Here is a 22,163-nt window from a genome sequence, read left to right as displayed (position 1 = left end):
ATACGTGGGTCACTGGGACAGTTTGGGGACAGACTGTTATGATCCCTTATGGTACTTCCAAGAAACACAGTTGATAGTGTTCTTTCTGATTCAACTTACTCAGCTTATTAGTGTTGCTGGGATGGCTTCATTTGTTTCTGCTGGAGGATTATGTTTCTTGATTTTTGTGTATTTCAAATAATGACGTGATACACACATGATTGTGTATCAAAATAATAATAATGTCTTGTGTATTTCAAGATAGCTGGAAGAGGATTTTGAATGTTACCATCACAAAGAAATGAGAAATGTTTAAAGTGATAGAGATGCTGATTATCCTTATTTGATTATTATACAATGGCTACTTATGTACATCATGCTGTATCTCTTAAGTATACGTAATTATTCGGTGTTGGTTATAAACAAAATAAACCTTAAAGAAAGAGGTAGGCTACTGGCACTGCAGGTGCAGGAGGGCTGTGAACAGGAATGTGGCTGCCTCCGGAAGGGGCAGAGTTCTGTGGGTACTGGGACTTTAGTCCAGTGAGCCCTGTCAGACCTATGATTTCCAGAACAGCAAAGTGGTAAATGTGTACTGGTATAGGCCACTAAATTTATGGCAGTTGGTAACATCAGTAATAGGAAACTAAAACTATGTAACCATCAACTAATATTCTATAACTTTTATAGAGAAATGGGCAAAGGCTTTGAAAGATAGTTTAGAGATAGAGAAGAGAAAATACATAAGACCAATGAAGAGATGCATAAACTCATTTCTAGTCAGAGAAATGCAAAATAAATGATGCTTTACCACCTCATACTAATTAGACTGCGAAAATTAGAAAGCTGGAGTTGTGCCAAGTATCGGTGGAAGCTTGCAGACATGTGGACCTTGAGTGCTGCTGGGAAGCTGCAGGGCTTCCCGGTGACCACACCAAGGATGCAGTGACCCCTGTGGCCTAGCATCTCTGTGGTGCTGAGATCCCTGTGGGATCATATAGCAGATACACATATGTTCCCTGTTGCATTCTGTGGATGTGGGGATGGGAGGGGACCTCAGTGTCTGCTCCTAGAAGAGTGAAAGCAGGAAATATGGGGGAAGTGTGCCCTGCAGCTGTGGCCTACGTGCACACAGATATACTGGAGGAAGAACTTGAGATATCTTAGTGATGTTTAACAATTGTTTAGGCATAGAGAAATAAATGCACTTGGGTTTTGAAGAACGTGATAAGAGCATGCACTGTGATGTAGTCTCTCCCGGTTGGTGGTCCTACAGGTGGATGTTAAGAGTAAGAGAGCAGAAGGGTGAGCAAATAGCTCCAGAGGCCTCCCAGGTAGCCAGAAGCTGCTGGCCCTTAAACAAATTGGGAGGACTCTGCATCTCAGCCCTCTTTGGATGAAGTTAAGAAGAAAAAAGATTAAAAAAAAAAAAAAGTAAAAATAAAGGAAAAAAGCAGAGAAAACCAAACAAAAGCCATTCTTTTTTTTTTTTTTTTTTGCAGTTTTTGGCCAGGGCTGGGTTTGAACCTGCCACCTCCGGCATATGGGGCCAACACCCTACTCCTTTGAGCCACAGATGCCACCCCAAAAGCCATTCTTTTGAACTGTGTCTGGGAGAGACAGCAAAGGCTGTGTGGCCAGTGAGCAAGGGCCCAGAGGTGTGTGACCTGCTCAGCACAGGACCTAGGCCCAGGACTCCCAGAGCTCAACAAGACTCTTCACACCCTGCCCTATGTGTACAAGCTACCACAAAGCCTTTAAAAATTTATTTGCATTTTTAATTGTGGTAGAATATGCATAACATAGAATTTACCTTAACCATTTTCAAGCAAACCGTGGCACTAAGTACATCCACATTGTTGTGCAAACACCACCATCCATTCGCACAACTCTTTCTGTGTTGTAAAAATGAAAACCGTCTCCATGAAACTAACTTCCCAGCCCCTTCCCACCCCTCCCCCGCACCCAACACTCCCCTGTCTCTGTGAATCTGATGTCTGGGGTCCTCATGCAAAGGAAATCATTCCAGGCTTTGTCTCTCATGACTGGCTTGTTTCACTTAGCTGAATGTGCTCAAGCTTCATCCACAGTGGAGCACATTGTCAATTTCCTTACCTTTTAAACCTGAATAATATCCCGTTGTATGTGTGGGCCACATTTAGTTTATCCCCTCATCTGTCACATCACTTGGGTTGCTTGCACCTCTTGGCTCTTATAAATAATGCCACCATGAACATGACACTTGTGTGTCTTTGAGACCCTGCTCTCGACATTTTGGGAACAACTGGAGGTAGAATTGCTCCATGATTCTCTTTGTAGTTTTTTGAGGAGTCAGTGTACCATTTTACCGTCCACTAACAGCGCACAAGGGTTTTAATTGCTCCACTTCCTCGCCAACACTTGTTTTTTGTTGTTGTTGTTGTTTGGTGTTTTGTTATCACAGCTGTCCTAATGGGTATTATAAAGCAGTTATGTCATTGTCCTTTTGATCTGTAAGTCAAAAGTTTTTTGGTCATCTTTTCAGGTGCCTTTAGGCTATTTTTGTCTTTTATGTAGAAATGTGTATTCAGGTCCTTTGGCTGTTTGTTTTTTGTGTTGTTGAGTTATAACAGCTCTTTATATGATCTGGATTTACCCTTATCAGATATATGATTTGCAGTTATTTTTCCACGCCAAAGGTTGCCTGTTCACTCTGTTGCTTGTATCCTTTGACACATAGAAGTTTCAAACTTTTATTTACTCCAATATGTCTTTTTTAACTTGCTTAGTGCTTTGGTGTCTCTTAATATTTAAGAGATTATTACTGAATCCAAAATCATGAAGCTTCCATCCTATGATTTGTGGAGAGTTATATAGCCTTAGCAATTCAAATGTCTGACACATTTCAGTAATTTGCTTTGCATATGTGGAGACAGATAAGGGCACAGCTTCCTTCTTTTGCAGAATCCAGTTTCACAGCAAGGGCTGTCCTTTCCTTATTGGATGTTCTTGGTGCTCTTGTTAAAAGTCATTAGACACAATGTAGACAAAGATTTGTTTCTGAGCTCTCAATTCTGTCCCTCAATGCCAGTGCCAAACTGCTTTGATCACTGTTGCTTTTTAATAAGTTCTGAAGCCAGGAAATGTGAGTTCTCCAGCTATGTTCTTCTTTATCAAGATCATTTTGGCTATTTGAGTTCCCTTGAGATTGTATGTTTTAGAATGTCTGTTTTATAGTTTTAAGATGGATTTTCTACTTCTGCAAGAAATGTAATTTGGATTTTGGTAGAGATTACATTAAATCTGTAGATAGATTTTTGTGACATTGACATCTTAACAGTATTAAGTCTTCCAATTCATGAACACAGAATATATTTCTTTTTTTATCCAGTTTTGAATTTTATTTCTCACAAACATGATACTCTTAAATAGAGTAATATATGATTAATACAAGTAATAATAATTGTGGAAGTCGTTTGACTTCAAATGAAATAGCAAAGCCAAAATAATTTGTTTTTGGGCGGGGGTACAGAGTCTCACTTTGTTGCCCTTAGTAGAGTGCCATCGTGTCATAGCTCACAGCAACCTCAAACTCTTGGGCTTAAGCGATTCTCTTGCCTCAGCCTCCCAAGTAGCTGGGACTAAAGGCGCCTACCATAATACCTGGCTATTTTTTTGTTGGAGTTGTTATTGTTGTTTAGCAATCCCAGGCTTGGTTCGAACCCGCCAGCCTCGGTGTATGTGGCCAGCGCCATAACCACTGTACGACAGGCACCAAGCCAAAGCCAAAGTAATTTAATTGTATTTTCCAGAAGAATAACTAAATAAAATAAGTGACAATACTATATAACATTAGTTACATTTTTATTTCTTTAACTTCATATCATTTGTTGCCATTAGCCAGGTCTTATTTTTTTGAATTTTACTTTATTTTTGTTTTTATTAAATCATAGCTTTGTACATTGATGCATTCATGGGGTTCAGTGTACTGATTTCATATACAATGTGAAATGCTTACATTGAACTAAGTAACACATCCATCACAATTATACTCTTTTCTTTTTTTTTTTAATTATTAAATCATAGCTGTGTACATTAATGCAATCATGGAGCACCATACACTGGTTTTATAGACCATTTGACACATTTTCATCATACTGGTTAACATAGCCTTCCTGGCATTTTCTTAGTTATTGTGTTAAGACATTTATATTCTACATTTACTAAGTTTCACATGTACCCTTGTAAAATGCACCGTAGGTGTAATCCCACCAATCACCCTCCCTCCGCCCATCCTCCCCCCTCCCTACTCTCCCTCTCCCCCTTCCCCTTATTCTTAGGTTATAACTGGGTTATAGCTTTCATATGAAAGCCCTAAATTAGTTTCATAGTAGGGCTGAGTACATTGGATACTTTTTCTTCCATTCTTAAGATACTTTACTAAGAAGAATATGTTCCAGTATACTCTTTTCTTAATAGTTTTGAAATGTACCATTGCATCATGCACATTAGGTGAGGTCCCCACAAATACCCTCCCTCTTCCCACCTCCCCCTTCCCCTTCCCCTCCCCCTCTCTCCTCTTCCTTTCTACTTTCTGGACTATAGTTATGTTTCAGAATATATTTCTATTTACTTGTGTCTCTCACTTTCTTTCAGCAACATTTTATAGTTTTAGCCATGCACATCTTTGACCTGCTTCGTTAAATCTATTCCTAAGTAGGCTCTGAAAGTAGTTAACCTCAAGAGGGCTGGGGAGATGGGGTTGCCATCTCTCTCTTCCTAGCTGCCGTCTCCTGGCCTGAGTTCACACAGCGCGACTGGAAGCTGACACAGCCTGGCAGGGCCTGAAGAGCCTCCAGGAACAGCTCGAGGAGAGGAGAGTCCTGCCACTCAAGGCAGGGGAGGAGACACACATCTTTCCTCTCTTGCGCACAGGCCTTAGGGCACCCCACCCTGGCAATGGTGGTGCCAGGAATAGCCACAGGAGCACACCCTCCCGCCCCAGAACTCACCATGGAGGGATGCACCTCCCTCTGTAGGAGGCAGCTGTGTTCCCAGGACGGGCTGATCTCAGATGGCCAGACCTGGATGGAGTGGCAGAGCAGGACTGATGAGTGAGGAGAGGTGGGGCTAGGTGATGTGACGCAACCTCTGGTTCCTGCCTTCAGCCCTGCGCCTCATGTACACAGCTGACCCTGAATGGCTGGTGGCCATACCATGGGGCTGGCCACGCTCAGCACAGAGGGGACACATAGGGGGCACAGGAGGCCAGCCGGCCTGAAAATGGCCAGCCCCACTCCTAGGTCAAACATGCCCAGGAGTCAGCACGGTGGCTGCTGTTAGCTCCACGAGGGTCGGGTCTGGCCCAGCCCAATGCTGCTATGATAGAGGCTCTGGCTCAGCTCCAGCAAGACTGGAGCCCACATGGGGCTTCCCTGTCTCATCAAGGGAGCCAGGCTTCCACCTCCACCTTCCTCTTATTTTCACTGCTTTAGAACGTCCCAGTGGTCTGTCAGGTGTGCTTGTTTGGTAGTTTTAGGGAAGAAAGTAATGAAATAGTTATATCCATCTACCTTTCCTGAACTAAAATTTAAATCAATTTCTTATTTTCACAGCAACACCATTAGGTTCTTAATTTTATCACACGAAAAGTCACATATTGTCCAGGCATGATTTGGCTAACATGAGTTAAAATTGTGCAGTTCAGTGTGGAAACCATTTTCTCACTAAATTATTGCTACTTACCTGTGTTAAACATGTATTTTGGAATTACTACTTATGTGGCCTTTTGTCCTCTAACTACTGAAATGGCTCAAAAATAAAAGGGGCCAGGGCTTGATGGAGAAACTGCTACTTCTAGTGCCAGGGTTGGGGAGGCATAGGCTGGGCCTGGACAACCTCACAGGAGGAGGAAATCATTCCAGAAAACAAAGATGCAAAAATCCCAGTAATCAAACATGTGGGAGGCTGGGGCATGTCATAGGGACATAGCAAACATGTCCCGTGACAGTCTGTATTACCATGGGCAGGTGCGGAGCCATCCTGTGCCACCACCTTCTGCCCTCAGTGGGAGTAACAGCAGAGCCTCTCCCAGGGCTGCTGCATGGGCCAGGGAAGCTGGCACCCACCCCTTGGGGCTATCTGGTGCACACTGTTGTCAGCCACCTCTGTCCTGGCCACTAAGTTTTAAACCAGTTTTTCCAGACTGGCACCAAAACAAGCTGCCCAGGCTGAACAGGAGTGGGCAGTGCTACAGGCACCAAGAGCTCTAAACCCATGTGACCTTTGACCCAGAAATTATATTGCTATATGTATATGTCCCAAGGAAATAAAAGCGGGGGTCAGAAAGAGGTCCACTTAGAGGTGATGTCTCAGTCCATTCCTGCTGCCAGAACAGAGTTCCTTAGCTGGTTAGTGTGTAAACTGTAAGTTTTTTGCTCATAGTTCTGAAGGCTGAAAGTTCAAGACCAAAGTGCTGGTAGGTTTGGTGTCTGGTGAGGGCTGCCCTCTGCTCTCAGGCAGCACCGTGGAGGCTGCTTCCTCTGGAGATGAACATTGTGTCTTTATGGGATAAAAGGGACAGAAGGGCAGAAAGAGCCAGGCCAGCATCCTCGAGACCATTCATAGGGTGCTAATCCATTCACGAGGGAGGCCTGATCACTCCTAAACCTTAAAGGTTCCGTCACCTGGTACCGTCACATTGGGTCCCTAGTTCCAACATGAGAATTCTCAGGGGTTTCATACGTTCAAACCACAGCAATAATTATGAAGATGTTGCTCAGTGTAGCAATGCAGAATGCCTAGAGCACACAGTCATTGTAGACTACTTAGTTTCTTGTGCATAAAATGGAATACACAAAATCTTTTTTATTTTATTTTTTTAATTAAAGCATAGCTGTGTACATTAATGCAATCATGGGGTACAATGTGCTGGTTTTATATACAATTTGAACTGTTTTCATCAAACTGGTTAACATAGCCTTCACATTAATACACAAAATCTTACGCATAACGTGGAATATCATGGAGAATTGGGTCATTAATATGTAGGCTTAAGTATGTTAACATATAAAATCATTAACATGTAATGCTGAGTGGTAAAATCAGGACAGATGTGGTAGTTTATTATTGTTAAAAAGATGCAGTAGCACAGACCTGCTAGAGGAAAGTCTGAATAGGTCTCAGAAACCACATAGCAATGGTGGTCCTCCTGGGCAATGATTAAGTACCGATAGCTTTTTGCATGAATACATATCCTATTTTTTCTTTTTTCTATAATGAACTTACAAATCTGGTGTTATTTCACTTGGGGTCTACTGGAGCCAGCGTGGGGCAGTGCGGTGGTCCCTTCTTGCATTCATGTTTCACCTCTGCCTGTTTGGGTGTGTTTTTGTCACCATCTCACCTGACTGTCAGGTAGGATGGTGAGATAAAGGTAACAGACTGCTGACAGGTGGTGCTGGAGGATGACCTTCTTCTGGTTGGTAGCACAAGGGCCCACTTTGACGGATGGACCCATGCGCATCCTCCAGCGGCTATAGGGTCTGGGTCACAGGCAATGTCAGGATCCCGTTCAAGGCCTCAGTGTGCTCGTTCACTTCTAAGCTTTTATGAGGCTTGCACATAGGGTCAGACCTAGGGGCTCCGGAGAATAACAAGCAAGTGGCAAAAGGAGCGAATTCCCCATCTCTGCCATGTCATGTCTCCCTCCAGGTGAGGAACAGCCTCACCCTGCAGTTCTGTGAGAACCTGGGAGCCTGGCTCCAGCCAAGCCCAGGACAGCCTGTGGCTGGCGAGTAGGACCTGCTTTGTGCTGACTCCATCCACAGGCAGACAATTTGCAGCAGCAGGGAGCTATGCCTGGATTAATGCTGGGCCCAGAGGTTTTTGCACCCTACCCCTCCTATTCTGGGGGCTTAGCTGCTGCGCCTGCGTCCTGCAGGCACAAGGGTGGTTCCATCACCCTTTGGGGGAGGGGGCACTGAAATGAGAGGGCATGAGTGCTGGTGCACCCCCAAGGACATGAGGGGAGCTGGGTGGAAAGTGGGTCACATGTGCCCGGCCTGTGTCACGCGGCTCCCGCCCGAGGCCACTGGGTGGGCGGCCCCTTTGGTGGAAAGCAGACATCACCCTGGTCCTTCTCCTTCAGCGTCTCCTCTCTTCTAAGCGGGAGAACGGCCATCTGTCCAGACCCACACCAGTCCCAATCCCTCCCGGCCGCACAGAGCTGCTTTGTCTGAGGTAAGGGGTTCTGAGGGCTGGGTGATTGGAGGCTCCTGTTAGGAAGAGACAGGGCAGGTGCATGGCGGGGCTTGGGTAGATTGTCGAGAAGACACAGGAGGACTTGCCGTAGCTGTGCACAACAGTTTTCTCTATGACGATAACCTGGAAACCGTATCATGTTTATAAGCACCTTCTGATGGTGACATTCATGTTTGGGCCTTGGTTTAACAACATGATTCCTTTTTAAGGATAACCTATACTGCTAAAGTGTTATTATTTATGGAAAAAATGTATAATTTGATGGGTGTTTGCCAGTCAGAGACACTAGATGTGGTGTGGGGGTGACAGTGGTTGTCCTTGTGCTGCAGGGCCAGTGCCGCTGTCCCTGCCTTTGTAGTGAACGTTGACCTGTGAAGTGAACAAGTGCGCGTCCAGCGCTGTGGGGTCCAAATGTCAGAATAAGACTGATAAGGGAGAACATGTACTTTCTGAGCTCAGTACTTAGGTTGAAGAGTCACGTAATTCCCTCACACTGGAGGCTGGGCAGCATGATCGCACATGAAATGCAGAACAGCCTAAAAGTGTTCCTGGAACCAGTGTGAGTTTTGTAGCTCATAGTAAAAAAAAATTCATATTTTTTGCCTGTCCTATGGAAGAACTGAAGTGTTCATTAGTTCAGGAACCTTCTGGTGCACACACCGTGGTGAGCAATGAGCAGAGTGCAGGGATGTCTGCGGCGCCCACACGCGTGTTAACCATCCTGCTGTATTCAGACAGCTGTGTGCTCCTGTTTGTATTGCTAGGAAAATGTTCTCAGAAATAGCAGGATCAAGGTCGTGGTAGAATTTGGAACATGTTTTATTGGGAAAAGTTTTTTTTGCAGGGTTTTTTTTTTTTGGCCGGGGCTGGGTTTGAACCCACCACCTTCGGCATAGGGGGCCGGCGCCCTACTCCTTTGAGCCACAGGCGCCACCCAGGGAAAAGTTTTTTGCCTTTCAGGAAAAAGAGTACTTTGAATTTGTGTTTTAGCTGGCTTTCCAGGGAACATGCCCAAGTTCACAGAAGTCAGTGCAAACATTTACAGATTACAAATTACTAGATATGTTAGGTGTACAGAATAACAGCTGTACCCTCAGTTGCAGAAGAAGCTTTCTCTTCTTGGAGGTGATGCCCATAAAGCAGTTGGCACTGAGTCGGTGCTTCTGTGCCAGCTGCCACCTCTGAGTGATTCTCTTACAGTATTTCAAGGGCTATTTCCTGTCTACTTACACTCTTATAGAAGGGGAATGGTTCTATTATTCACCAAGATAGAGTAGCAAAATGGAATGTGGTTAGTGTTTATGATTATAAGTGTTTCTTGTATGCTTCTTTTATTCTGATGCAGTTTTAAACATTACCCCCGTTGCCTCCCCCTACACATCCCCATGACTTGGTCCAATGTGAGCATTTAGTCCTCTTGTGTGCTGGCAGGACAGAGACACACTGCTGTGGTGCCCATGTTTGCTCGTATTAATGAAATTACAAAATTATAACCCACCCCCAGTTGTGGTATTTAGGGGAAAATCAGTACTGCTGTCTCTAGACGTAAAACCTATCCTTGGGGCCAAGTGTTATGGGATATTTATTTTCCCTTGGTTTTATTGGTGAACGATGTCACTGTTTTCTAGAAATAACACAGACCTAACCTTGCAGAAGCAACAAGGGGATGCCCTCTTTGACCTACTCAGAAGATGACTGTCCTAACACAGACCCAGGGGCATGTGCTCGAATCCTTGAGCTGCGCAGATGCGATGGGCTGTCCTCAGACACCAGGCGGGCATTGTTTGCACACTGCCCTGTCCCTCTGGGTCCCGGCTCATGTGGGAGCTAGAAGGGCTACATGGCAGGCTGGCTGATGTTCTCTCTGCAGGGCGCCTTCGAACCCCACATGCCCTGCCCAGTTGTCGTAGAGCATGTGTTCCCAAGAGGCTGTGGACTCTGCTCAGGAAGCAGAAACCAATGCCTTTTCCTTAGGAGCAGGAAACCTGGGCATAGCAGAATGCTGTCCTGTGAGGGAGCCTCAGGAAGTTTTGGGGTGCATCACAGGGGGCATCACAGGCCTGGAACTCAAAGACCAGCAGGCCTAGTGGCTGTGACATGGGGTTGTGGGACCCTGAGGATGAGCAGGACCATGAAGGCAGAATCAGTGGGCTCATCTGTGCCCCACCCCACCCCCCAGGCACTATAGGTCAGCTGGAAGGGCAGGTTTCCTTTGCTCCAAGTACTGGCTGTGTTGTTTTAATGGTCTATCATAAGTTCATGGTTCTCCAAGAGTGAATCATGGACTGCCACTGCCACCTGAGAACTCTGGAGATGTACGGCTCAGCCCTCCTCCCCAACCAGACAGACCTGGTCAGAAATTGTGAGGTGGGTTATGGTGTGCAATCTCACAGACCTTCTATGTGCCACTGGGGTCCACTGTGTGTTTGAGCAGCGTGGCATAGACCAGATAGGAGTGGAACTGGGAACACACGGCACACAGGGCTCCAGGGTGTGCCCAGGGCCGGAGAAGCAGCCTGGTGCCCGGACTCATTTGCACAGACTTTGTGCTGCACTGGCCAGGCGCACGGTTGGGTCTTGATTGTGCTGAAATGGTCTGGGGGCTGCCCCCACACTGTGTGCACCTCTGCTCTGTCTGCCCAGTGCTGAGCCAGAAAGTAGTAAAGGTCTTGTGGAAGGTCAGATAAGGTTCCAGGGAGAAGGGTGGTCCCACATGCTCATGTTCAAGGTGAGCAGGAGCCCACGGTGAGCTGGTGGGGGGAAGAGGGGAGACGTGGCAAAGGCCATGAGACTCAGGCCTTTGGAGGGAGAGGACCGAGGGCCTTCAGGGTGGTCAAGGGAAATGAAGGGACCATGTCTCCTGACTAGGAACCAGTGCTGGCCAGCCTCAGGAGGACAGGGCCTGGCTGGGGAGGGGTGTGGCAGAGTCTGCAAGTCAGTCCCAGATTCAGACTTCACCGTCCTTTAGTCACCCGGATGAGACCTCACTGCCCATCTGAAAGCCCTTACCCACACCCTTCACCGCCAGGGGCTCCAGTGCCGCCCCTCCTTCCCTGCCCTACATCCCTCATTCCTTCCTTTCCACCTCTGAGTGTACACCCCCACACCAAGATGTGTGTATTGGGGACGCAGTCTTTGCAAATAGTCAAGAGAATGCAAAGCAGGAGGGAGAAGAAACCCACATAAAAATATACTCTCGGGTGAAAATAATTAAAATGGTCTGACAAGAACAGAGGTTGTTTTTGTTTTGATTTGATTTGATTTAGCAAAAGGGGCATTTGAGTCAATATATGTGAATGGACTATTCAATAAAAATTGGTGGGTCAGTTAAGTATTAAGAACCCGCTAAATTTAACACTTTCCCTCACACCAACGCAAAGGGACTTGAGACAGAGCTGCCTGCTGAAAGTAAAGGGCGTAGAGCACTTGAGTGTCCACGTGCAGGGCAGTGTTCCAGGAGGGCCCCACAGGCCTGCAGCCTAGAGGCACAAGGTCCAGGTGTGAGAGGCACAGCTGCCCATACTCACTGGTGGCACGTGATGAGTCAGCTTAGCCTTATGCCACAGACACTTTCAGTGTAAATGCGTTTGGCCTGGTCATCCTCCTGCTGGGCCTCAGCCAAGCCAGCACCTCATGCACAGCCACGTCTCAGGTGTGAGAGAGAGAGAAGCTAGAGAGAAGGGACCCGTCCATGCCACTGTCAGGATGCCGGGTCGACCATGGAGACCAGTGTAGACAGCATGTCCCACCATGACCCATGAAGACTCGCTCTTCAGCCCCAGCCCAGATGCAACCATCAGCAGCACTCACGCTGTGGGGTCTGCTCCACGACAAAGTGAGGGAGAATCATGAGAACCCAGCCCTGCCCACGACAGCAAGGACACATCTCGGAAGCATCACTTGAGTTGGAGGTGTTGGCTGACTGGGGCTGCCTGGTGCCAGTGCCTCGCCCGGGCACGAGACAGTCCCTGTCAGGGGTAAGGAAACCTGGGTGACAGACGAGCCGCATGTGTTGGAGTTGTGCTTTTCCTGCCTGTAGGTCATGGCTGTGTTTAAAGTCATCTCCCAGAATACCTTTTTGTGTTTATCAAAATTGAAAGGAGGTGTGTCTCTGCTTGGAAATGCTAAGGTGTGCAGTGACACGGCTCCTCTGGTGGGGGACCAGGGGACATTGAGGCTACAGAGCCCCTGGGCGAGGGGGCTGCCCACACTGGCTCCAGCACAAATCTCAGAGTAATTTACTAGGGTTGCCTTGTCTTTCTACTTTGTTCTTTTGGTTGGTTTTAGAAAGGATTCAGCAGCTGGTACAATCAAATCTTTTAAAAGCCACTGGTCTGAGTGACCTAGAAATGTGGCTCAACTCTGAGGTTTAAGTCCCCAGAGCCCAGTGGTGTTTGGGGGACATATGAAAGAACCCATAGCTGGGTTCAGCTAGTGACACATGGTTGCCCTGCCGCAGAGTGGCAGTTGGTCGCCTTTCTGTTAGCCTGTCCCCGTGATGGCCTCCTGGCCTGGCTTCCACAAATACCATCCCCCATCCTCAGTATGCAGCCCCCCCCATCACCAGAGACCCCAGCCCACAGCACTGGGAAGAAACAGGAGGATTTGGGCCTCGACACTGAGCTGAGGAGGGAGCCAAGCAGTTGTCCTCACTCACACCTGGACTTCCAGCCTTAGTTTGTACCAGTGGGGTCAGCCTGAGCAGCTTGGTCAAAGTCTTCCCTTTCAGATTGTGCCCCACTTCTTCCCAGCAGAATTTAGTAGGCATAAATTCAAGATTTAAGACAGCCATCTGGGTTTGTTGTATTGATTTCACCTATGGGTGTAGTTTCCATGGGAGTTTCATAAATCCTTGTGCTTCCAGGGAGCATGTGTTTCAGTCATGTACTGTCACTTTCTCCAACGGGGATGCTGAAATAAAAAACACACCAAACCTATTAAAAATAAATAAATGAGGCAGGCAGCTGTGAGGTTTTCAGGATTAACAGTCCATGGGCACTGGCATGCTGCTGAGATTAAGTCTAATCCGGGAGTATCCGGCTGGGGGTAGGCCCTCCTGCTGGAAGGGGTAGCCTCTGCTGGGGACTATGGAGTGCTCTGGGGCATGATTGTATGTGTGAATCCTTAGCACAGCATGCAGCACGGGGCGACCACCACCCCCTGCTCCCCGCCCCAGTCTATCAGGCTGTCAAGATGCCTGTGGGCAGCAGCCCTGAGCAGCCTCCAGCACACATCCATGTATGTCCTCCCCTGACTAGAGGAGACCTGAGTGTGGGATCTCGGCGGGCACGAATACAGGACTCTTGAGTTGGGCCTAGGCACTTTCCTGCCCCTGCCACCCTGACCTGGCTGGGCCTCAGCTCTGTCGAGCAAGTCCCCGTGCACCTTCTTAGTACACTCCAGATCCCTTGGATCTCACGGGCCCCTGCAAGCGGGCCCCTCTCTGTGGTTTAGCAAAGACATTTTCTAATCAGAGGTGCCAGGTTCGGTTGTTGACTGAAAGTAATCTAAGTTTTATGATCTGATTTGTAGTAGCTTTTAGGCACACTTTAAACACTGGGGGTTTTTGTCTTTTGGGTTTCTTACCTAAATTATCTTATTTTTGGCTGAATTTATTTTTGTTCATTTAATATTTAGTTCCCTGGTACTATCTTCTTAATCTTGATAAATCTTTTTTTTTTTTTTTTAGAGACAGAGTCTCACTTTATCACCCTCTGTAGAATGCTGTGACGTCACAGCTCACAGCAACCTTAAACTCTTGGGCTTACGCGATTCTCTTGCCTCAGCTTCCTAAGTAGCTGGGACTACAGGTGCCTGCCACAACACCTGGCTATTTTTTGTTGTAGTTGTCACCGCTCTTTAGCTGGCTCAGGCCAGGCTCAAACCCGCCAGCTTCGGTATATGTGGCTGGCACTGTAACCACTGTACTATGGGCACCAAGCCTATCACTTTCATTTTTATCCCCTTTAAAGTTCTATACATATCTTTATGGGGGGGGGCAATTTTTTTCTTTCATTTGGAAAGATTCTTAATGGTTTTAGTTGCTTTAGTTTATATATCTTTTTGAAAAAAATATTCATTTTATTTTTATCTCAGCAATTTCTCAATGTCACAATAAGATATTACTGAATATTACGACACTAAAAAAAGATTGCTTATCTAATTTTAGCTTATTTTTCTGTCATAATTAAGAATAATCTGAGATTTTGGCTGTGATGATGATGAATCAATCTTCTAAAAGTATTAATTCAAGCATTGCCATGGTTGCCAGCCCCCCACATATACCCCAGACAGCAAGGACACTGGGAGCTTGCCCCTTCCTGCCTCACCAGGCCCTCCATGGGGATGCTGGGACCGGGCGCCTACACCCCAGGGAGGCCTAGCCCAGCTGAGAGCACATCCACTGCAATGGGCAGGAAGCTTCTGGGACCTTCAGGGGTAGGCCAGCCCGTGCCGTAGGCCTTTCCTGTGCACAGGAGAGTTGGCAGGATTGCCTGGGTCAGGCTGCCCAGGGCACCTGCACCCACCATGTGACTTGGGCAAGCCAATAGCTGCTTTGGGCCTCCACACAGTTAGCAGGCCATGAATGGGGGTGTCATATTTCTGTTGCACTGTGCTCAGTGCACTCTACAGCCTGAGATTAGTGATCATTTCAAGACAGAGAAGTTGCCCTCTCAGTACACAGAGCTCTGGCACGTGGGGACCACACCAGGCCTTCACTCCCCCCAACCCTGAGAAACCTACCAAGCAAAGGGCCCCACAAGGCTGTGTAGGCCTGGCCCAGCTCCCAGGAGAGTGGGGTGCCAGTCATGGCCAGGCTGGGAGGGTCTGGAGGCTGCTGGGGCTCCCACCCTGCACCCAGCCCCCTCAGTGAGCGGCCGTCCTTGTGAGGTCCTGGCCATCCACGCCACAGAGGCAGCTCTGGGGACTTCCTCCCCTCTCCCCATCGGGCTCTGCTTCACCCCTATATCTCATGACCGAGCTTGGGGAAGGAGAAATAACCTGAGTGGAAATGGTGGGGAATTAGACACGCAAGAGACACAAAACACGTAAGAAACAAAGATATGATGGGATGGGATCGGGAGGGCTGACAAGCTGATGGCTGCAGCCAGCCAGCCAGCCAGCACCGAGTGGTGGAAGCAGCTTTATAAAGTATGTTTAACAAGGTAACTCTTAACACCTGGGGTAAGGATTAACTTTAAGGAGGAAAAGCTGTAATAAGGAAAGTATGTAGGGGCTACATGACGTCTGGCAAGTGAAAAGAATATTGTTTAAGGAGGAGAAGTGGCTGGGGGTCACTCCCTGAGTGTTTCTCAGGCTGGGAGGGCCCTGCCACCTCACAGCCCTTTCTCCACACCTGCAGACCCGGGTGCTGTGGAACAGGTACAGAAGGGCTCCTTCTCCTTGTTCCTTGCTGGCTGCTGCTGTCCGTGAACCCAACTGGCCCTGAGGCTGTGGAGCAGCCGAATGGAGGAAGAGCTGCCCCATCCTCTTGCCCATAGGAGGATGGAGGCCACTTCCATCTACACAGCCCTGGGTCGGGGAGAGCGAAGGTTTTGCACGTCTCTCTCTGGCAGCTTTTCCTTAAGCAATTTCCACCTCTCCCAAGGGACCCTGAGGGCAGTGGTGTCCAGCAGACCCTGTCTGCAGCCTTAGCCTTTGTGACTGGCTGGGTTTTATTTTTCATTGAAATCCGCCATGCTTCTCAACTTGGCCTCCATTGCTTTTTGAGCTAATGTGCTATATTTCCCTAAGTTCCTCCCTGACCTTCACCCTCCTGGCAGCAGGTGCAGTCCTGACCTGACCTGAGTCAGAGTGAAAGCTGGTGACACAGACTTGAAGTCAGGGCTGGGCTTTTGTCTCTCGTAAATTATCTTTGCCTTCTTGAGATGTTTCTTTACTCCTATTGGGTTGCATTTGCTTTGACCTGACCAGTGACAGCCATGAGCTATGTTAAACGTCTGTAAGCTGAGCTGTCCTGCTACCATCCTGCAGCTTCCCACGGGCTGGCGTGTAGTGGTGGACATTCTGCTGGTGTCAGTGTCATTTACAATTGTCTGTGTGGTTTGGGGGCTACTCCTTGGCTTATCAGCTATGTTGGGGGTCTCCTGCACTGTGTTACCATCCCAGGATAAACCCATGGAGACACTGCATGTGTTGTTAACTCTGCTTGGTAATGTTGACTTAGAATCTCAGAGCATCTGTCTAATTAGAAGCTGGATCGCTGGGTGGTGGCATATGCATGTGGTTAGCTTTGCTGGACGGCACCAGGTTCCCAGTAGATGTACCAGGTTGCTCGTGCCACACGTGTGCTCAGTGACAGTGGTGGCTGGGGAGGTGTTGTGCTTTCTCCTTCCTGGGGCATGTGGGCATGTGACCATGACTTTAATTTGCAGCTCCCTCAGGGCTGATGAGACTGACTGCCCTTGATGTGTTCATTAGCCACAGGATGCCCCGCTCTTGGGGGGGCATGTACCTGTTCACTGCCTTTGTCCACTTTTCAAGGAGCAAAATAGATGCTCTCTGGATAGGGGCCCATAGGGCCTAAGTGAGCAGCACTTTTCTCTCTCCTGACAGTGTGTGTTGATGCACAAAACAATCTGAGTTCTAGTGTAGTTCAACTCAAGCTCTTTCTTAACAGCTGAGCTATCTTACATCTATCCCTCCCCACTCCCACCCCCAGTATTCCCTTGTGCTGTCTTACAAAAGCTGCTCCGTTATGTCCTATGTAAACTCAGGCGCACCTGGAATTAACCTGAGGGGTGGGGTGACAGGGGGCTTCGGCACCCTTCCTGCATCATCCAGCAGGCTCTGTGTGAGCCTGTCCTGCTTTCCGGCCGAGCCCCGGGCCTGTGTGTCTGCACCTGTGCCACTGTCGCTGGGCTGGGTGCTGCAGCTCCATGTGTTCAGCCACTGGTGAAATGAGTCTTCTCACTTTGTCCTTTTTCCTCATACTGTTCTTGACCTGTGAATTTTTCGTTCACATTTTATGATCAATTTGTCTATGGAATAGAATCTGTAGATCAGAATTCACATCTTAACTTATTGGGTATTCAAGTCCACGAGCTCATATTTTCTAATTCTTGGGTCTTCTTTAATTGCTCTTAATAATGTCTCATAGTTTTCTACATTGGAGTTTTGCTCATATGTTGTTGAGATTTATCTCAATACTTTGATTTTTTTCTTGTTCTTCTAAATGGTGTCTTCTTTTAAATTTTAATTTTCTAGCTTTTGCTATACAGTCATTGGTAACATCCCACCTTCTCATCATTATCTGTAGAGCATTTGGGTTTCATGTGCCCCTCGCAACCCCTTGCTGTGGGGTTGACTCCCGTGGCATACTCTGGAGAGACCTTGCAGAGGGACTGGAAGTTCAGGGCGTGCAGACACACAGCAGAGTGTGCATGGGGAAACCCAAGTCCAAGGGAGGGCACAGTACAGTGGAGGGTCCTCCACACAAAGCAGGGACTGGCTTAGGTGGTATAACAGCCCTGACTCAGCACCTCCTTCCCAGCCTGCTCCCTGGTCAGGAGCCCCCATTAGGAACCACATCTAGCTCCCACTGGTCCTGTGGCAGGAGGTTTGGGGCATCCCCACCTGGACTGGCTTTCAGCTTATACAGGCCCATTCCACTTCGTGCTCTGGTGTATAGTGATGTCTGGAGTGACCAGCACATGTTCTGGTAGCTCCTTAGTTGCAGCACAGTGGAAGCATGTCTAGAGTAAGCTGTGGGTCAGTGGCTACTGGACATTGCCCTTTACTGCCTGTGTCCACTGGAATACAACAGACGGACTCTGGCGAGTGGACAAGGTCCCTGGGGCCCCACTTTGCTGGGCTCAGGGTGACTCTGCTATTTTCTCTGCCTTCTCTGGCTCTTCTGACCCAACTCTGGCTTCCCCCAGAGGCCTCCAGAGCAAGGGCAGGAGAGAATAGTCTCAGGGGCCCTCTCAGCACCAGGGGAAAGGCCAGGCCTGCTCTCCTGAGATTTAAGGAAATCTCCTTTACTTCCTTGAAAGAGAGTTGCACGTTCACCTTTTGCTTCTGGATCTTTGACCTGTGAGGAGCCTACTGAGGGGCAAGGGAGGAGTTAATGTTGGTTTTGAGCCTTAGGGTTGCCAGTGACCTACCTACAGTCTGACTTCTCACCAAACCATGAGCTCCTCCATCCTGTGTCCATAGTGCCTGGTAAGAATTCCATCCCAGCATGCGGGAGAAGGTGCCCCTGCTGGACCCTTCCTCCTGGGCTGCTGGCAGCCCCCACTATGACCAGAGGGTCCCTGAGGATGAGGTGTGTGCTCCTGGCCTGAGGGTTATGTGGGGTCAGGACACAGAACAGCTGCCTCCACACGACCACAAGGTGAGTCGAATCCACACTTGGTAGCTTGGGCATCAGCCCTCAGGGAGGCCCACCCTGGCTCAGAACTTACTGGTTTTGAGATGTGCATCTGGAGCAATGGGACGTTGGTGAGTGGTGCATCCTCATGTGGATGCCAGCTCGGCCCCTGGTCACTTTTCCCAGAGGAGGCACTGGGGATGCTGGCCGCTCTGGGGAGCCAGGCACATCACCAGGGAGAGAAAAGCAGGTTCCAGACCCTAGGCCAGTGTGCTGCAGACCTGAGCCGAGTCCCAGCCCCATTCCCTTTGTCCATCTTGACACTTGAATGACAAGGGAGCAGTCCACTTAGCATGCTTACAGAAGTCAGGGCTGCAGCATCCGTGGGCATCTTTTCAGTGGTGGCTGCAAGAGCACGGAATGACAGAGCCCCCGCCTGCTCCTGCCCCGATGGCCTCAAGGACATAGTGTGCACTGTGAGTCTCTCACAGACAGCAGAGCAGCTAATGAGCTCTGTCGGTTTCCTCCTCCCTGGCTTCATGCAGCCTGATGCAGGAACTGAGCTGTTAAATTCGATAAATCAAGTCTGTGGCCCTCTCCACGGTCACATCCCCCACACAGCTGAGACCCTGGGTGCAGCCCGGATAGCACAGCTAATGGGGGTCACAGATGGCGCTTTGCTGGCAGGACTTAAACCCCTTCTCTGGGAGAAGTGTCATGTTGGCGAGAACTCGAGCTCTGCTGTGCTCACTGCCAGGGTGACCATGGCACGACCATAGACAGTAGTAAGACCATTCCCACGTCAGTACCCAGAGCCGCTTACCCTTCCCCCCGTGGTAGAAGCATTGCAAGGTGGACATTACATCGTGCTCTCAAGGCATGAGCTCCTTCCTCCAAGTCTGACAAAATGTTGCTTTTATTATGACTAGTGTGAAAACAAAGTAAAGTCTACCTGCCTTTTGGTAAGGAGCCTGTTGTCAGCCCATCACTGCTTGGCCTCATAGCGCCCTGTTAGGTTGGGATGGGGCACATTCACCTGTGTGGAAACGCAGGCCTGCAGCACGGTGCTGCAGCAGAACAATGCACAACTCTTCCAACTGTGGCAGCAGAGTTACTAGCGTTCTGTTTATTGAATATTCTTTAGAAACAAAGATTGGCAAATTTGTTTTACCAGAATTTCAGTGCAGTTGGAGTAGTTTTAAGCAGATTTGGCAATTAGAGCAAGTACACACCATCTTGTCCCTCCCATCAGATCTTCTGGGCAGAATTCGTGGAGCTGCTACCTGGGCACTCAGCCACATCCTGCTGTCTCCTCCTCCCATCCCCCAGCCTGGAAGCACAGGTGGCCAGGAACCCAGAAGTGCACCCTGGGTGCAGCAGGAGAGCACCAAGGGAAGCTCAGTATCTCTGAGCAGCAGGAAAGTACGTCTTCCAGCCTCTCTGACCCCCAGGTAGCCTTAGGCCACATGCAGCGGGAGGGGGCTCCTCCCATGGCCTGATGAGCTGTGGTCCCAGTGCATCTACCCTGGCTCTCACCAGGAGAGAGTCAAAGAGCAGCAGAGAGGAGGGAGCTGCATGTGAGCTCCTGGGCATGCCAGGGACTCCACACTGTGGGTCTGCCCCTAAGGGCAGACATTGGGCGGAGTAATCTGGACAGAGTCAGGTGTCACTACAGAACTGAAGGCCATAGGACTAACAACTAGAACTAGGTAGAAATATCATAATTCTTCAGATTTAAGCAGTAATAATTGGAATGCTAGAACGATATTCCAAGTGTCCAAGAGACAACCCAATGTGCACACTCAACATAGGAAGAACTAAGAACTCCCAGCCCCATGAAAGGGAAACTATAATCCACAGGTACCAACCAGCGGTGGCTCACATGCTACACAGTCAGAGACATTGATGCCGCCTTTGTAACCACATGGAAGAATGAGAGCCCTCCGGATGTGAATTCGGTTAAGGTATCCCAAGGAAATAGAAAACTTTAAAAAGAACAAAATGGAAATTTTAGAACTGGAAAATCTAATAACTGAAATTAAAAATTCATGGTGTAGATGCAGTAACAGAATGGAGGTGACAGCGTCAGTGTCAGTAAACATGGGGTCAGGTCAGTGCAAAGTCCACACCAAAATACCAGGGGAAGTGACAGGCGTTTCAGAGACCTGCAGATGGCCTCAGACAGCACAGTGCGCATGGTCTGCATAGGTATGTGGGGTGTGCACGGTGTGGGGGATAGATAATAATAAAGCCTAACAAATTGAAGTGAACGCAGTAACTAAACTGTAAATCAGTAACCAAAGATAACTAGAAAATTTCCAAAAACTTGAAAATCAAAACACACAGCTTTAAATAGTGCATTGGCCAAAGAGAAATTATCAGAGGAAATTAGAAAATATTTTGGACTAAGAATGAGAAAAAAACCCCAATGTATCAGAACTGGTAGGTAAATCAGTACCTGTAAGAAAATTTGTAGCATGAAATGTTCTCATTAAAACAGGAGAAAGGTCTCCAAACAATAAACTTCTACTTGAAGAAACTTTTAAAAAAATTTAAAAAAGGAAAAGAAAACAAAACAAGCAGAAGGGAGTAAATAATAAAATAAGACCAAAAACCAGTGAAATTAAAAACAGAAATAAGCCTTTTAAAGTAGACTACCTCCAATAAAGGAAAGCTAAAACAGTCATGTATTTCAAAAACTTAAAAAACGATGCCGTTTTTTGTTGTCTATTTCTGCTTTGTGTTGTCTTTGGTTCCGTTTTCATGATGTTTTTTCCTGCATCCTTTTTATTCACCCTAATCCAACATGTTCCTTTTGCAAGTGTCCCTCTGCCCTCTTCTGGGACTGAGCTCAAGAGAGAGGGCAGCTTCCTTGTCCCCAGCAGCCCCTCTGGGAAGGCTCTGCCCACCCAGCCCACAAACCTCTCCTGCTAGGGGCCGCGCTCCAGGTCTGGCCTCTGCTATGGCCCCAGCACACGGCAGACCCAAGGAGACCCTCTGACATGAGGGGTGCAGAGCACCAGAGCAAACTGGGGGAAATGGGAACTGTGCCTTGGACGTGCGTGAGGATCAGATTTAGAAGTCACTCAATTCTGATTTCATGGTAGCCTGTGGAGACTGAGGTGGGCTCAGTGTTCATCACATGTACCGTACTAGTCCTTAAATATGTACTGAGGACCCCCATGGGCCAGGAATGGTGCTGGGACCTGAGGGTCAGTGGTGATGACAGAGACAAGTGTGCCCTTTGCCCTTGCAAGGTCACTGGGTGCCTGTGGCAGGGCCAGACTGTGATGAGGAAGGCTGGGGACATGAGGTGCAACCGAGGCCTGGAAGGGGGTGCCCTCCTACAGAAGCCCTGAGGGCGGTAGGAACTCAGCCTGGGTTGAGTTGTGTGGACAGTGGGAGGAAACCCCAGGGTTTCAACCTGAGGCAAATATGGGCTAGCGCTGAGCTTAGAAGCTGACTGTGACTTCAGGCAGCTCCTGCCTCACCCTCGTGTTCAGAGCCAGAGTGCCGTGGGCCAGCTGATGGGGCCATGGGGGTCTTTCTTTCATGGATGCTCTTTACAAGCTGGGCAAGCTCTTTCTGTTCCTATTTCTGTGAATGGGTA

The 22,163-nt window shown here is 48.2% G+C and overlaps 1 protein-coding gene across 10 annotated transcripts in view; it reads left to right on the top strand.

The window, feature by feature from the left end:
• The window catches only part of PCBP3 (poly(rC) binding protein 3), a 273,796-nt gene that overhangs the window by 208,942 nt on the left and 42,691 nt on the right, over positions 1-22,163 (top strand). For 5 of the 10 annotated variants that reach the window (XM_053565895.1, XM_053565894.1, XM_053565893.1 and 2 more), the window contains exon 1: positions 20,743-20,761. The exons of the other annotated variants lie outside the window; for them this stretch is intronic. In XM_053565895.1, coding sequence (XP_053421870.1) covers positions 20,749-20,761 — 13 coding nt within the window. In that variant the 5' untranslated portion in view covers positions 20,743-20,748. Of the gene's footprint in view, positions 1-20,742; positions 20,762-22,163 lie in introns of those variants that run through there. 10 annotated transcript variants of the gene reach the window in all.

The sequence above is a fragment of the Nycticebus coucang genome, chromosome 16, assembly GCF_027406575.1.
Source record: "Nycticebus coucang isolate mNycCou1 chromosome 16, mNycCou1.pri, whole genome shotgun sequence".
Lineage (NCBI taxonomy): Eukaryota > Metazoa > Chordata > Mammalia > Primates > Lorisidae > Nycticebus > Nycticebus coucang.
Note: the sequence above shows the minus strand (reverse complement) of the source record. Positions and strands in the feature narration are given on the sequence as shown.